General features: G+C 42.5%; 1 protein-coding gene across 7 annotated transcripts in view; it reads right to left on the reverse strand.

Moving 5' to 3' along the window:
- Positions 1 to 6,989, reverse strand: part of pbx1a (pre-B-cell leukemia homeobox 1a) — a 42,893-nt gene extending 35,904 nt beyond the window's left edge. For 6 of the 7 annotated variants that reach the window (XM_071533993.1, XM_071533990.1, XM_071533992.1 and 3 more), the window contains exons 1-2: positions 6,386 to 6,989; positions 5,481 to 5,554 (exon numbers count right to left, since the gene is read on the reverse strand). In XM_071533993.1, the coding sequence (XP_071390094.1) occupies positions 5,481 to 5,554; positions 6,386 to 6,570 (259 nt within the window). In that variant the 5' untranslated portion in view covers positions 6,571 to 6,989. The remainder of the gene's footprint in view (positions 1 to 5,480; positions 5,555 to 6,385) is intronic. The other variant, XM_071533994.1, reaches the window with a different exon arrangement.
- Positions 6,990 to 17,256: the final 10,267 nt, after the last annotated feature.

A 17,256-nucleotide genomic window follows, 5' to 3' on the forward strand; every position in this document is an offset into this window, starting at 1 on the left:
TTCTAGTTTATATGGGGAAACACTGCCGATTCTGAGGAGACAAACAAGAATACTGCATCAATGACTGTGCAGTTCATGCATTTTTTTTTTTGCACAATGTATGTCTCTAAATGTGTATGTGTCTGCCTGTGTGTGTGTGTCTGTGTGTGTGTATTCCTCTCCACATCCTAAGCAGATATCCAGGGAGAGTCGGGTAGCCTCATTGATTGGTGTTGATTCCGTCTGGGCAGCGAGCAGCAACTGACAGTGGATCTAAGCCGCTGCGAAAGGCAACCATTAATCTTGGTCCTGTTTAAGCAGCATGTATTAATTTATGTCATTTTTACTAAGTCAGCCAGGGAAGGGCTCTTGCCATTTTATGTTTGACTGTTCATCGTAGTCGGGGGGGTTCCTTTGTGCGGCCCCAGCATGCTGCCAACACACCACTTACATCGCACTAGCAGGGTGCCAGAGAAATGAGATCCCACACCCTGAATTAAAGGTTATCAACTGCCAGGGCAACCACCATCATCAACGTGTCCAAGGAAATCTGAATGCGTAGGTTGCGTTCTTGATGCTTAAGAAAAAGCGAGTCTCTCAAATCAAACGGGGAAAAAAAGACAAAGCTGATGTAAAGTGTGCATAAGCATTTAACCAACCAAGATTCAATTCCATGAAAAATAGAAAAAGAATGTGTACAATTCGGAGACGGTTGTTGTATACAGTTTGTACCCCATGAAACATATCAGTAATAAGATCTGCAGGTGTTTCAACTCCAACAATATGAGGATATACGCATCCACTGGTCCTACAGCGTGAGGCAATTCCGCAAGACTGCGGAAAATCCAATCAAATCCAAACAGCACCAATAAGAAAAACAATGGCTGAGGCAATTGCGACTGCAATAATGTCACTGGAGCTGTTTTGTAGACACTAAAAGCTGCTCCAGAGACAAACATCTGATAAAAAAGAAACTCCACTCCGCCGTAGAGCAAATTTCCTCTCTAAAGCAATTTTATATTCGATAAGTGGGAAGGCATTCTTAGCGTAATGGATCTGAATATGATCTCTGTCAGAAAACTAAGAACAAAGCCTTTTATAAAAGCCCAGTTTGCAGAATGGCCAGTGCTGCTGCATCAGATAACCAAATTGAGAAGTGCGGTAAACAAACTATAGATAGAGACGCAATACATTCATATTTTTGTTGAATAGGTGAATTGAAAGATCGCTCTTTGTCTCTGTCCTACTTTTTGTTTCCGTCGTTCCTTAGAGGTGAAAGGTTCACATTTCGTTTGATAAATGAAACAAGCATGCACGCACACACACACACACACACACTCACACGTATGCATGTAAACACACCAACCCCACCTGAAATAAAAGCGTCAAACTTTGACTTTTTGTTTCTGTTGAAGACAAATGATAAAAGAGATGATAAATGGTTCCTACAATTGTACAAAAGAAACATGCATAAAAACAAGCACACACAAACACACACCAAGTGTGTGTTTGTGTGTGTTTGCAAGTTACCCACACACAACTTACCCACACACCCACACACATCATACATATACACACAGAATATGACCATTCTACACCCAGACCTGTTATCACAGCTAATTACAACTCCCACCTCAGATATACAGGGCTGTAATTAGCCTCTTAAAACATGATTAACATGTCTCAATTAAGCCACTCAACATTTGCATAATATATTAGCTGTCCTAATTGCAAGTGAGTTTATATCAGAGGACAGGGAACAGAAAACACTAGCTGCATCGTGTTGTTTCTGAAGTGTGTCTGTTTGCACTGTCAGTGTGGTGACGTGTTAAAAATGTAGTAGAGAAGAGGAAAATCTCCTACATGGAAAAAAAGGGAGTCCAGTCTATTTATGTATAGATTTCACTTTACATATAAAAATAAACTTCTAATCAGCACACCCCTGCTCATAGTAGTTATAAAAATATATCACATGTTCATTATAATTCGCCTAGATAAACATTTTTAGTGAGTGGTGGAAGACTTTCCTCTGAACTCGCAATCAAAGCACAGCAACGTTTTCTCAGGAAAACTTCACACATGTTTTGAAGTTATTTATTTGAAGTTATTTATGAGAGAACAGACTGAGTCCTGTTCAGTCTTATTTCCGTGGAAACTAAAACATGGGGGGATAAACTGCTGCTTCGGCACTTCCAAGCCAGGGACAGATATACAGTCTCCCAGCTAGCGCGGGGAAACCAAGGACATAGCCATTAGTTTCAGGACAGCGCCACATTGGAGACTAATGCCTCCATCTGTCACTGGAGATGAGAGGAGAGTAACAAAGAGAGGCAACACTAACCCCTGAACTCATCATGGACAGCCATGTCAATTAAACACTGAAAAACAGCAGCACTGGGAGCCATAGTGGCCGGTCTATCCACTGCTTCGTGGGAGCTCAACTACCTCCGTCACTGTTTGATGTTGATGCTAGAGAAAATACCATAAATAGAATTTTGACACTGTATCACCATGCACCTCAGTATTTACTTCAAGTACACCAACAGATCATTTTCAGCACAGTTATCAAAGCAAATTTCATTGCTTTGCGCTAATGAAAGGAGGCTGCTCCTCTCTGCATGCCTCAGTCTTAGAATCTGCACAGCTGTATTTTGCTGAATATCTAAAATGCAGTGTACATGTCAAATTATCAGCGCAGGCCGGAGGGTTGGGGTTAGTGGGACCAACAGATTCAGTAGGTCTGAAGCTTTGATAAGTTCAAGCGGTGTAATACATTATCCGTCTGATCACATTAGTCATGCAGGAGCTCTCCATCTGACCCAAGCCTGCATGGGAGTAATGTGAGGCTGTTGACACAGACCGGCCTGACGAAACAGTCCCAGGCCCACAGAGAGCGCGCGCGAGAGAGAGAGAGAGAGAGAGAGAGAGAGAGAGAGAGAGAGAGAGAGACTGGGCCTGAAATCTGACACCCAGAAACATTGACTTGGTGTCTGGCTTCTCTTACTCAGTCAACCTGTACGTGCCAGCTCCACTTGCCGTAATGGTTCCACACAAACAAAGACGCTCTCCAACTCTCTTCGCAGGATGTGAAGCAAGCACAGGAAAACACAACTCTAAGTGCTCTCAGGAACTTTAGAAACAATGATGATAGTCCTGCGAAATTACAAAAAGACGAGTGGGGCCGGTAGACGGGGCAAGCGGCAAGCGTTTTTGTGAAATATAACACGAGTGGCCAAAAAAAAAAAAACGGCTGTAAGTGGTAACATAAGCCTCCACCGTTGGGTTTCCAGAGCCCATGTGCAAACCTCTGCTTGTTTAAGCTTGCTAAATACTCTCCCTATGACACGGCCCGACCCCAGTAGGCTACAAATATATGGGGTGGGGTGGGGGAGTGGGGTCAGGAGTTAAGGCATGCTCTGTCCGCTATTGGCATGCACTCCTGCCTTGTTTGTCAGCTGCTTGCCAATGGAAGCCTCATTGCTGCAACGTCCCATATTGCTGCTGTCAACACACACCCACCACCAACATACCATGAAGAGGAGAAACCAGGGAACATACATTGCACAACAACTGACATGCAGACACATATACAATGTAGTATTCTATATTATAAGCATAACTTTGCCTATGTTCAGTTCAAAAGGCATGGGGTCTAGGAGATGGGCTGGTGAATCTCTGAACTCTTGTACTAGTCTTCCCCTGCTTGCAGTTCTTCTGAGAGACACCCTGGCTGCAACAATGTAAAAGCAGGGAGAAGCTGACTCTTTATAAAGAATATAAAAAAGACCTGACAAATTACAGGCTGTACTCCGCTCGCATACACTGCACTCAGCACATTTGGCTGTAAATGCCATGGTGAAGGTTTGAGTCATTTTCACTGTCACTGCAGTGAAAGGATTTTCAGTTTCGTCTGCACAAACCTCCTATGGGCGAAGATGAGCCGGAGCTCAACACTTCAAATTTAGACGGGGGAAACAGTCAGATAGCCATTAAGTCTTGATTCCCTCACTAAATATTATCGGTCATCCTTAACATTTAAATACTATTATGTCTTCATTATAACAATGTTATTATTTACAGCTTCATAAATCACAGGTTGGAATTTGTTGATAGTCCAAGCTTTGAATAAAAAGACCTTGTTCATTATGTTTGTAAAAAAAAATAAAATAAAAGAAAATACAAACTATGTAGAAATGATGTTCATTGCCAAACTTGGTCCTAAACAGAGAGGAAGAGTGTTTGCAGGCCAAGGGGAGCCTCTCTAGTCAGAAGCTCTCCGATTCCTGGTTGCCAAGAACGGTGGGAAGAGAGGAGAGGCAGGGGGAAAAGCCAGGAAAAGGTCCAAGTCACTTTGTTCTTCTTTTTGGAAACGAACTCTGTTTGAACCCAGAGAGACGCCAGACAGTTTACAAAGAGCCAGGCATTACTCTCTCACTTTCCTGAGCCTAAGATTTAGAATAGGGCCCCAACCTTCTGTAGCTTCCTTCTCACAGGCTGGACCTTTATAAATCTGGTGAAAAACCCAAAGTGTCTGCTACTTCCTTATGCTTTTTGGGAAAGCTGTGCCAGACTCTGACTCATAGGAATAAAATGTCAGCGAATAACAGTTCATGGCAAATTAAGGAAGATGGTATTGTCTCCTTAGCAGCCGTGTGTTTATTTTCAACTGTCTACTGGTAGATTGTAGCATAGCTGGGAATGCAGCAACAACAACAACAAAAAAAAAACCTTCACACCAGCAGACAAAGTGACAAGGCTCTCTCAGTAATCTAAGAGGCAACTTCAAAGTTGTGTTCACAGATAAGGTTATATTAGAGATTTTGTTTTATTTCTTATCTTGAAAAGCAATCTCCTAAACAGGGATCTTGTGTATCCCTCAGAGAATATCCACAGGCTTTCATCATGTGAGCTGTTCTTCTTCTAATCTGCTGTTAAGTGAGTAATAATTCACACATTCCTTTTCATGACTTTGACCCTCGTTGCAAACATAAACAGAAAACCCCTCTGACCTGCCTCTGCATGTAAAACAGCTCACTTAGCAAACACCATCAAACTTGGCCAAGGAAAACAGAGAGAGGGGTGAGAAAGCCCAACCCAGAAAGGCCCAAATGTCAGCATGAAAACACTCCTGTCCAATGACAGCACCTCATCTGGGGCCAGTCCTATTCAAACGGGTGGTGTGTGGTGTGTGGTGTGTGACCTTTGTCAGACAAAATGACAGAGACTCAGTTTTATGCCAAATAAATTTACAATGGCACAAATAAGGAATTTTTGAGCCCAAATAAATCCACATGTAAAAAATCCTAAAATAATGAAATAAAGATGCAAAAGTGAGTGAAACTAAGATACTAAGAATATGCTATTTCTCATTTGGCAGGATTGTTGGATTGCATTACTGATATAATTTCCTTACAATTTCAGTCAGTATAAAGTGCAAGCAACAAAAGTATAAAAACAAGCTAGTCTCCTGCAAACAAAAGGAACTATAGTAGGGATCTTACCTGTTTTCTCCTTTATTTCACACAAGACATTGAAGAGAGCAGGTTTCATTCTGTGGCAATTCAGTGCATGTTTCCTAAAAAGATCCAAATCAATAATATTCAAACAAGTGGCAATAGCAGCAAAGCTACTTAAATGAGTAGAGCTAGCTCAAATCAAAAGATATCATCAAGATTAAATATCCTCCCTCACCCAGTGCCATTAAAACTGTTTCTAATGTAAGAAGCAATTTATAAAACACTTCAGGACCCCTTTGATAGCCTAAGGAGAAGGTTAATAATATTCAGACTTGGTCCACATTCTTGAATTAAATTATTTTTGCCTCACAACTACATAGTGTCTTTAAACCTTAAGATAGCCACGGTGTTTGTTATACTTACAGCATAATAAATATGCAGCAATTAGTAGGCTATATTTAGAATAATCACCGATTTATAGCGTAATAGGCACGTGTCTTTTGCACTATTTTGGTATTAATTTTATGATCATAAAGAGTGTCTTAGATCAAAACTATCGAAGAGGCTCTGCAACATGTATAGCACAGGATTACTATGTAAGCTCCTTTGTAACAAGCAAAGGTAAGAGTCTATTAGAAACTGAAGTGGCAAGCTGCTCCACAGTTTAAAAAGCCTTGCAACAGACAATTATTATCTCCAATAATAGTGCAATAATTCACTGTTTTGATAACAATCTTAATCCAAAAGTTGCTTCACAAAATGAAATATGATCGTGACAAGTTTGTAAGGTCTTTATCCTCCTCGCGCAGTCATGGCACTTCGGTGGGCGTAATTGCTTTGATTTAGAGGCAGTCTTGATACAAACCACAATGTTATTATACCTTTACCCCCCCTCCAACACTGCCTAATGTTTCCGCTCTCTGATTAATACAACTCTTTAGTAGGCTCACCTCGCCTGTGCTTCGTCTAGGCTTTGGTCTGTGATGGTCATTATTTGCTGTAATATATCTCCGATGTCCTGCTTTCTTCCCTCTCCGTCCGTCCCCGCCGTGCCATCCTGCATATGCTGCGCCAGGCCGGGGTGTCCGGCCATGCCTACCCCGTGGGAGTGCATCAACCGAGGCTGCTCGTCCATCCTTGACCACGGTCTCTGCTGCCTCGCCTCCAACTGACAAACACTTTTTTTTATTTTTAATAGAAAAAAACAAGAGAATATCCTTGGAAATTCCTTTGGATTCCTATGCGTCTCTCACACCACTCTCACCGCCCGACACTCTCCTCCTTTTTCCTTGGTAAGCTTTTCTGGATTTGGGAGGAGGGCGACTGACAAACCCTCTCTCTCTCTCTCTCTCTCTCTCTCTCTCTCTCTCTCCCTCTCTCTCTCTCTCGTTCTCTCTCCCAGCTGGTTTAGGTGAAATCTGATCTGAATAGCTGCTTTTGGCTTTGGCCACTCCTGCACCGCTACTGTAGGGAGGAAAAAAAAACAGGATTCAACATTAAAGGGTCCTAATCTGATTAAAAGTGGAGCGCGTTCTGCCCCAGCTAGGAAATCTCCAATGTACTTAAAGCTTGATGCGCCAAACGCGCTAAGAGTCACTCGCCTTTGAAGGTTTGGATACAAAGTAACACCAACTGTTATTGTTTCGCTTATGTCTGGTAACTGACTCATAACCAGAGTATGGATAAAAAGCCTCCGCCCCTCAAGCGACGATTGGAGAAGAAGGAGCGCGCAAGTCCCACCTCGCTCCTCTCTGAAAACGTCAATCATCTTCCTCGGGAAGGTGGGACACTGTAATAAACATAAAGAGATGTGACCGGACCGGGTGGCAATACAGTGATGGATAGAGAGTGAATATGTAGCCTAATAAATAATTGTGACTGGCAGTGAAGCTCTGACCCAACAGGACAGCACGGTGGTGCTTGGAAAATACACTCTGTCACCGAGACAATATATTTCCCTGCTTAATATTTACATCCATATAACCAATCAAAGAAATAGTAAATCAAAACGAAGATATTATAATGTACAGCATCTCGTGGGTAGATGTGAGTAACATTTTTATTAGGTTTATGTCATATACTAGAGCAATTGTTATAACAATGTATTGATTCCCCAAGTGTACCATGAATGGCAGCTCATATTCCCCATCTAACCTGCACCATGTTAACATCCTGGGACACATGGCATCAAAGATATGGTCTTTCTTTTTTGCTATAATCAGATGCCAATCACCTCCCATCCACACTCCTTTAAAAAAAAAATCACAATACAGATATTCTGCAATTGTGTGTGGTACCTCAAAGCTTGATCTGTGCCGTATCCAAATGCTTCCTTCCCTTCTTTTAATGGCCGGTGTGAAATCGATCAGTCAGTTTTCTCATTAGGTGATGAATAGGGAAGGCAGTAATTGTCACAAGGGGCAGGCTGGGGCTGGGGCTGTGGGTGAGGGTGAGGGTGGTGATAGCAGTCTGACTATCAGGCACTGCAGGACTACACAGTAGCCCCGAAATGAAAGTCTGCACTTGAGGAGGCATTCTCCTTTTATTTCCTGTTTGAAAGAATCGCATTGTGATGGACGCTTATCTTTGTCTTGTAGATCTTGCAAAGAAGTTGGTGCTGGTGTCATCCCATTGTAAGCCTGCTCACTGTTTATTGGGGGAAAATGTTTATCAGATTGGCAGACATGACATTTTGTCTCAGGCAAACCAAATATCAAGTTTTTGTCTATATTTTTTTTTTCTTATTGCATAATGGTTATCCAACAGTTTACAGCATACTGAAGTAAGTTTTAAGTAATTAGTATACAATACAACACTATCATGTTTGGTTTTATTCCTGAAATGTTCGTTAGCAGCTGGCCTTCCCACACAAGTCTCATATCTTCTGAAGACTGATGTTAAAATCAAAGCTGGGTCGATTTGGATGAAATCAAATCCAAATTGCTTATTCTTTTGGTTCTAAATTCAAATCTGTGCCATTGTAAGCCTGTAGACAGATATGACCTTAGTGCTTGGATGCTTTTGGGAAAGTAAATCTGAATAGAATAAATAAGACCTTGTTTGTGGCTCTGATTGCAATATTCAGAAAAACAGCATTTCAGCCTTAATGAAAGAAAAAATCATCTGACATTGCATATTCGCCTCCATTAAAACCAAATGTGTTGTTGCAGCATTTATAATGCCGCAAAAAAAAAAGAATAAGTGGGATTTGATTACAATTGCAAATGAATCTGATGTAAAAAAAAAAAAAAAAAAAACACCAAAAAAACATTCTTATAAATAGTAGATGTTTGTGTGGTTTCTTACATAAATTGGGGAGTTGTTTTTCTAAGACTAAAAATGTTAATGTCGAGCATTTCTATATTTCCTCTAGAGATGTGAACTAGTTGCCTAATATTACCTTCATCCAGTGAGGCCTTTCTGATGAATATGGAAGAGGACAGAATGCACCATAGATTATAATGGATTTTGTGATGGGAAATCATTATTGTCCACTCACACTGTCAGGTTTAGGTGTTGATTTCCTACACGGGTCACCCATATTAAAAATGTAGGATCTCACGGCAATGTAAGGTGTTTTGGATAAGAATGTCTACCAAATAGATCTACATAGATATAGATATAGATATACATAGATGTAGATGTAGATGTAAATGTAGATGTAGATATAGATATAGACTGTGCAAACCAAACCACAAACATTTCAAGCTCCATAACGAATGTGTGCTGACTCCACAGCACATGTTCCTCTAACAGGGCCAGGGTCAAACAACTCCTTACACAGAGCGCTGAGGGTCGGGGCAGGGTAAGTTATGTATGAGCTAGGAAACACACAGAGGGAGAAAGCAGCAACTGCATGGCACATCTCTCCAGGAAGTAACCTTGATGAAAAATTCAGTTGTTTGCAGCTCCTAGCGTCCCTCAGGCATGAATAAAGTGGGGCCCAGACAGAGAGAAAAGACCTGGGCTCAGCTTCAAACTACTCACCGACCGCTGCCGAGGAACACACAGCCACACACACACACACACACACACACACACACTGGCCGGCATTAGGAGATGGGCACGAATTAAACTTTAATCAAGCCTCAAGTAGATTAAGCGATAGGAGTCGACTCAGCATTTCCAAGCCCTTGCCCTGCCTCCGTTGACCATCCTCTCTTGAACTACGACCGGAGACCAGCACCCAGAAGTTCCAGCTTCCTTCCAGTCTCTAGATTAGCTTGTATGCAGAAGAGTTGCATGACACAAACCTAAGGCAGCAAACAAGATAAGTCGCACTGCCTTTAAACCTGCACAGCAGCTCTGCCATTAATGCGATTATGCAATATATACATAATCACATTAATATATTTCCCGCAATGATCTCTCGTCTTTTCTGTCTTGTTAGTTAGCTTGAGTTACAGATATAAAGCAGACTTCTGTCTTTAACCCAGCAGCAGGACTCGCCTGTAGCATGCAGGTAACGACCATTTTATTCCCCAATCTAGTGTAGAATAGCTGGTTCCCTCTGAGTGCAGCTGGGGCTGCGTCGGGGTGAAGGATGAGTGATATGAAGGGGCTGACCTGTCACATAGCATTTGACTTACTATCCTTGAAACAGGATAAAAGGGGAGCCAAATGTCAAGTGATACAACTGACGCATACAAACACGCACGCGCACGCACACGCACAAACACACACACACACACACACACACAGAGGGGTGGGGAGGCTTATGTTTTATAATAAAACCCCCAAAACCCACCAGCCATTCTATTGTTGGCATGTAAAGACAGTAAGCTTATCATTTCTGTAAAGCAGAGAAAAACAGACACCGGTGGCACTCGCAGTGTGTGTCAGCCAGAGGATTTCCATGCCCTTTTCCATGAGTGTGTCTGTTCTTGCTGTAGGGCCCCTGTAAGCCCTTAGACCTCTTGGCAAAGCGTGGGATGTGCCTGGTGGGGGGAGATGTGACGGATGCCGGAGCCTCGGAGCCCGCTAGCTGCTCTGTGAATTTTCCCAGACTCATTTGCATTCATAAAGAGCCTACTCCTTGTCACAGAGTGTTTTCTTTTTTAGTCTGCCTCCAAAAATCCCGTGCGACTCCTGGTGGGAGTGCGCCGGGAAAATCCGACTGTCAAAGACGACAAGACGAATGAATCCCTGTGTCAGACGCGTGCGGCTTCAACGATGACAGATGGAGGAGAGCTGTCCCTCCGTCGATCGGCATGCTTCATTTTGGAATAAATAAATCTGAATTTCCCCCTCCTCCCATAACAAGTGTTGCTTTATTTGACAGTTTTCTGTGTTTGTTGGTGTGTGTGTGTGTGTGTGTGTGGGCGGTGGGATTGACCAGGAGACAGCTTGATTCAATTCCACCTGGATATCATGGCGGTGTGTAGCGCAGTGGCCTTCAGTCCTGGTCCTCGTTACCCAGAATCCTGCTGGTTTTCATTCTGGCCAATCGGGGACTGTTTTACAACTGGGACACAAGGTGAATACAGTTAACTGCAATTAACTAGCTGGTCAGATAGAAAACCAGCAATACTGTAGGTGAAAACCCAGGTTCAATCATATGTGTTTTGGTGTGTGTGTGTGTGTGTGTGTGTGTTTCCTCTTCATTTTTAACATGGCAGTACTCCTACACACAAGATCCACCTGTGATCATTTCTTAAGCCTCTGCCTGAGGATAAAACATTAAACCTCAGTAGTGTGGTTGGTTCCAGATGTAACATGTTACTGAATTTCAAGTGCAGACAACAATAAGGATCACTTACAACGCGTCACGCTGATAGCCGGCCTGTAATATTTCCTCTGAAAACCAAACCATTCGACAGCCAAAGTGCTGCCACTGGTACACCCGAGGCAATCACTTCACGGAAACAGCTATATGGGCTTAACTTTACTTTGAAGAGGTGTTCATTTTTCCACAAAACAATGGAAACATGGTGCAAGTTGAATATCAGAGTCCCTAAACCTCAAAGAACATGGTGCAAAAGGAGCATGATAAAAAAAAAAGGAGAACATCTGGTGAGCTGAGCATGGTGCCAGGACAAGACAAAGCCATGTGTCTGGCAAACACATACCTACACACACACACACACACATACACCCGCACACACACACACACACAAACATTTATTCATGCATGCATGCTCAAACACGCCTGCCCCCCACTAGCAAACAAGCAAAAAAAATCCCCCCACACATACACATGCATGCACACTACATTCATTGTGCCCGCACTCGCACACAGTAGGGTGCAGTTAAAAAAAAAAAAGAAAGAGAAAGCAAAAGTAGGATGTGGTTGGAGAGTCCACTGTTCAGACAAGACTAATCTGCATACTCAGAGGCTTAGAAGTGAATATGCATGAGAGAATAAAACGATATGCCTTCAAGCAGACCACCCGCTCTCTTAGGATTACTGTACCCACCTCCGAGCCTTTTATCTTCTTGTTGGCACGCAATCAAGCTGATTTAGTGTGCGCTGGCTGATGCTTTCACACAATGGATTAGACTTAAGGGACGTTAACCTGTTGAGAAAAAAAACACACTTTCAGAAGAGCAAAATAAATTTCAAAAAAGGCTGCCAATTTACATACGACTATTATCGTAGAATGAGTTTTGTACATTTGTTGGGTCTGAGTTGGTTAACTGTGAGAAGATTTAACAAACTGAACAAAGAGAGGCAAAACAAAAATGAGGGAATTAATATCTGGGAGAACTGTGCGTTATTAAACACAGGGCTCTGATGACCCATCAAATATTGAAGAAATGTCTGGTGGAACCATGAATTCACATTTCAGGCAGACTTCCTCCAAGACTGTCCTCCCCAATGAATGAATATTTCATTTCAGAAAATAGAGTGGCCCTGAAAGGCACCATTACCAAACCTAATGTCAGGGGAAGAACATTCTTGGCTCCACATTTGGTTGAAAGTTAGCGGCGAAATGATAAGAGTCACCGGAGCGTAACACAATCTGATGGGGTAATGCATTGGCATCACATTAGGATGACTTTATTTGACTGCATGTGTGTATAGCCTTTTCCCCAAAATTACTAAAATCAGAAGCTGTGGGACTCAGTTGACATGTGTTTCAACTGATCTTCTCATGAATCACTCGAATAGGTGAAAAGAAGTCAAAAATGTTGTTTATGTTTATGAACACACACAGTGACTCCCTTAAGTGCAAATGTCATATAGACCAGTGGTTCTTTGGATGGGGATCCAAATAAATAAACAAAACAAAACCAAAGAATGATTTTCCATTTTCAGGTGGTTTCATTTGATTCATCATCAGAGAGGCTGAGAGGCTGAAATCTATTCAGTATTTCACAAGAAAAAAAAGCAAAAATTAGAGAAACATCAGAAATAAAATAGACACGATAATATATTTGTATAGTAGAAATATGCATTTCTCCTATCCCATAAATCATCTCGCGACCCCCACAAAATTATCTTGCGACCCCCACGGGGGGTCCCGACCCCCAGGTTGAGAACCACTGATATAGACAGAGCCATGAGCAGGGGTGGTCAAGCCTGAGTAACAAGGCCTCAAACACCTCTCCTTCTCTTACACTCCAGCCTTTTCTCTTTACAGAAAGAAAGAGAGAGAAGGAGAGAGAGAGAGAGAGAGAGAGGGAGTGAGAGAGAGAGAGAGAGAGAGAGAGAGAGAGAGAGATGTCGGTGGTGGGGAAACAGTTAAAGCCATAAAGACATACAGTACCTCAGCCCTGACCCTGTGCCCTCCTAGGTATCCCCCTGCGCAGAATTCTTATTCCCTACCAAACTGACAAAGTGTTTTTAATCTTTTCTTTCCCTCTCTCCTGGAGATTGGGGAAACAAAAATCAATAGCTCCTGGCAGGCGATCTAGCAGGCTGGTGAATTACAGGGTTCTGCGCCGCAACCGGAGCGCTGCATCACAGGGGCCTTGGAATGAGAGACCTTGGGAGAGGCGTCGGAGACACGGAGGGTGCAGGGTCACTGTGGGTCCGCAGTCTGAGGAGCGTGGTATTTACTGCCCAGGCCAGCTCGCCGCAATGAAAAATAACTGCCACGCAACGCGGAGAGCAACGGCCAGAGAGAGAGAGAGACAGATAGATAAGACAGACAGACAGACAGAAAGACACAGAGTGAGAGAGAGAGAGAGAGAGAGACTGCTGCTGTATATGCGAGCAGCTGAAGTCTTGGGAGAGTTGGCTGTGGCTGTGATTTGTGTGTACTCGCGTCATATGCTATGTGCAATACAGGTATGATGTCAAACAGAAGACTAATGTTTTTTCCCCCTCTCTCCCAAATGGGAAATGATTCATTAGCGTTTGGTGATTTAGAACGTGGCAGCGCTGGCCGATCAATATGCATGGGCCCATCTGTCAATACGTGATTTCTGCTGGTAATTAGCTGATGTGGGCCAGTGGTTGTGAATATTGCCTGGCAACTGACAGCCTGGTTGTTTCTGTCATCACTTGGGGGGGGGTACACAGGTGGTATTAGCTCAGACCCAATCTATACAATACTGTGCTTCAAAAGCCATAAGGATCATGAAGACGGCTTCCATGATAAAATATGTATTAGAGAGGTATTTCTACATTTTTAGGCTATGGATGATAAAATCATTTTGATGTGAAAGATTTTTGCTCCCCTCAGCAGTCAAACGATCAAAGCAATTCAGTCGTGAATGATAAATAACGAGAGAATCCTATCCAACAATGAAAGTTATTGCTTTACATTAATTCTGTGCAACCATTTCTGTAAACATACATTTGCTCTAGAGGTGGAGGTTGTATCTCAGGCACTATTGAGGAAATCTGTCAGATCACTCAATTATCACAAGTCTCGACAGCTGGCAGCAAGACAATTAGGACTGTGAAAATGATAATGATGATTATGATGAACAAAATTCTTAATTGCTTTGTTTTCAAAGCAAGCACAGATTTACAGGCTAGTGCCCAACATAGACTGCACTGCTCCTGGCTAAATTGAATTTCAGTCTTGGTCCCAATGTCTGCCCTTAACTGAAGTAAATTTAACACCATGTGCAGCTCAAAGACCGCAGTGAATTAAACATAAAATGACAAAATTCACTCACATCTTCACACAGGTACCAAGAATAGTCGTGTTGGACATCTTGTGATTCTTTTGAGTTTCTTCCCGTTTATCAGCCGACAGACAAGACAGAAATACTGCCAAATTACTTCTATTGACTTCTGCTTTGGCTTCTGTTTGCATTCCATTACACTAGTTGCAGTACTATAAAGAGTGTATTGAATTGCATCGTCCCATGTCAATAAGACGATGCAGTTCACTGAAGCGAACACTGAATTCTGCATTGAATCCGGTTAAATTTGCCTTAACTTTTAAACAATTTCTGTTTAGTCCCACACCTAAGCTGTTATATGTATTATCTTTTTAAATTTTATCCTCAGAATATTTATATTCAATATCTTTGTATTCTATAACTTCATTTAGAGAGAAACCCCAACAACCAGAAGTGGTGTAAACCCCTTGCAGAAGGATGCCTCTCTGTCTCTCATTGGCATTTGCATATTAGAGTGTTTTCTGGGGAAAATGAGCTGTAGAAATTAATTCAGGATTAATTGGTGCCTTTATCTCGTTAGGACAATCTAATTTAGGGGATGATGGAATTGTTTAGACTCCCTTTTGCATAATTGGATTGCGGTGAATGGCTGTCATTACCGTCTTTTTAGCATCGTCTGTGGGCCCTCTCTCTCTTCCAGGCCCCAGCCTCATAAAGAGCGATCATGTGTTACGCCAGTGTTTTGCTAACCCCTGGAACACACCGCTATGTAGCAATAGGAGAGCATGTGGCTAACCGCGCAGCAGTGATTAACTCTCTTTTAAAGCCATTAGCATATAGCTAACAGCACGCTGTTGAGGAGAATTCATATAAACACATTAGCATGTGGCTAACAACATGGCAATGATCGACTGTCGGAGACAGCAATTAGTTTTTAGTCCCAGCCGCTGCGGTGCTGTCAGTTTCCTTGTGGCAATACTGACAGCATTACCTGACCCTCAGTGCTGTGGCACATGACATCTCTAAATCTCTCAAGGCTTCTTCAGAGGCTTATTCTTTCGCCCGACACATTTCCGACACATTTCGCCCTTTCATTACTTGCACAATATCTCTGAGACAGTTTGCAATAGCGTTTTTTCAGTGTGGGATGAAAATCAATAGACGAGGAGGCAAAGCTCATGTAAAGGATCACTCACTGGAATACCTGATCTTCTCACTTCAACAACATTGATGTAACTATGGAAACAAGTTCCCAAGATGAACAGGGATATGCCTATCTTCTGACAAAAGGCTTTTTTATATCTCTCCCAGCCAGTTACCCTATACCACAGCACAGGAGCGGCTTATATCTATTGTTCCCCACTATGATACCATCATCATTTTTCTGAAAGCACAAATTGTATAGATATTATTCTGCGGGCCCCTCTCTGGTAAACAAGGCAGAGTGAAATCTAATCTATGGTGCTGATACTCAGGCTGTGCCCAGCTAATTGAGTTGATGTAGTCTGTCCCTGGAGGAGCTGGACATAAAGACAGACTCTATCAAGTCATATAGCTCATATACTGTAGTTACTGGAAATGACTCGCCTTTATATTGTCACAGTGGTTGCTATGCGCTATGCACATAAAACTACTGGTTTATAGAAACTACAAAATGCTTATCTGTGTGCTGTTACGAAGGTTAGCACCTTGTGAGAAATAAAGGATAATTGTGAAACCAGATGACAGTAGAAACCACACACTAGTTTGTCCATGGATCTTGTCAGCATGCCCCCCCCCCCCCCCCCCCCCCATGTCTGCTGTCATTTCCTATGCATTCCTCACATGTTCGTGATGCATACTATGTTGTGGTTTTGATGCATTTCAGCCCCCTCTCCTCCTCTAGTGCCATTTCTATTCTTTGCATAAATGCAGTCTAAGAGTATTAAGTATTCATGCATATTGGTGAAGGTGGTGCCTGTCCTTCAGGGTAAGTGTCAGGCCTGCGTGCGGCACACGAAAAGCCCTGGGGAGAGGAGAACATTAGGATCCATCAGCCTGACAGACAAATCATTCTCTCATGTAAACATAAATATGAGGGTATGTTTCCACCGCCATCCCACTATCTGTTGCTAGGCTACCTTGCATTAAGCAGTGTAGCTGTCCCTGTTCATTTTGCTCCAGGGATTCCAGCAATACCATCATATAACCTGCTGAGTCTTAATGAGAAGGCCTGCTCATATGAGTGGATATGAACACGCTGATATGTGAAATTCATTCAAAACACAGGAATTCAACTGTCCATCAATGTGGTGGCCTGGAAATGTTTATGAATTTCAGGCGTTTGGAAAGAAGCTTTGAGGCAAATATTTTTCTTTTTCTTCCCAAACACACCTGACACAAGAAAAGGTCACAATGGATCAACCACAGCACACACACACACACACACACACACACGCACACACGCACAAGTGTGTGCACGTACTGATGCATACACACAGCACATGCTCACACACTTGCATAGACACACATACACACACACATGAATGCACACATGCAAACATGCGCGCGCGCACACACACACACACACGATAAACACTATGTGATGCTGAGCTCCATAAAGGTCATTTGTTGTGGAGAAATCACTGATCCCCAAATGCATTAACAAAGTCAATTAACCATTCTCATACAAAGAAGAAAGGAGCCCATCTCCAATAAAAATAGAGCGCCAAACGGCATCCAAACACCCCCACAATTACAACAACTGCGCTTCCCCAGATAATTATGTGAGCCATAAATGGGGAGAGAAAGACAGTAGAAG

This window comes from Centroberyx affinis, unplaced genomic scaffold, assembly GCF_046629955.1.
Source record: "Centroberyx affinis isolate AG114_WGS23_722 - 3 ecotype Tasmania unplaced genomic scaffold, CSIRO-AGI_Caff_v1 ptg002475l_1, whole genome shotgun sequence".
Classification (NCBI taxonomy): Eukaryota; Metazoa; Chordata; class Actinopteri; order Beryciformes; family Berycidae; genus Centroberyx; species Centroberyx affinis.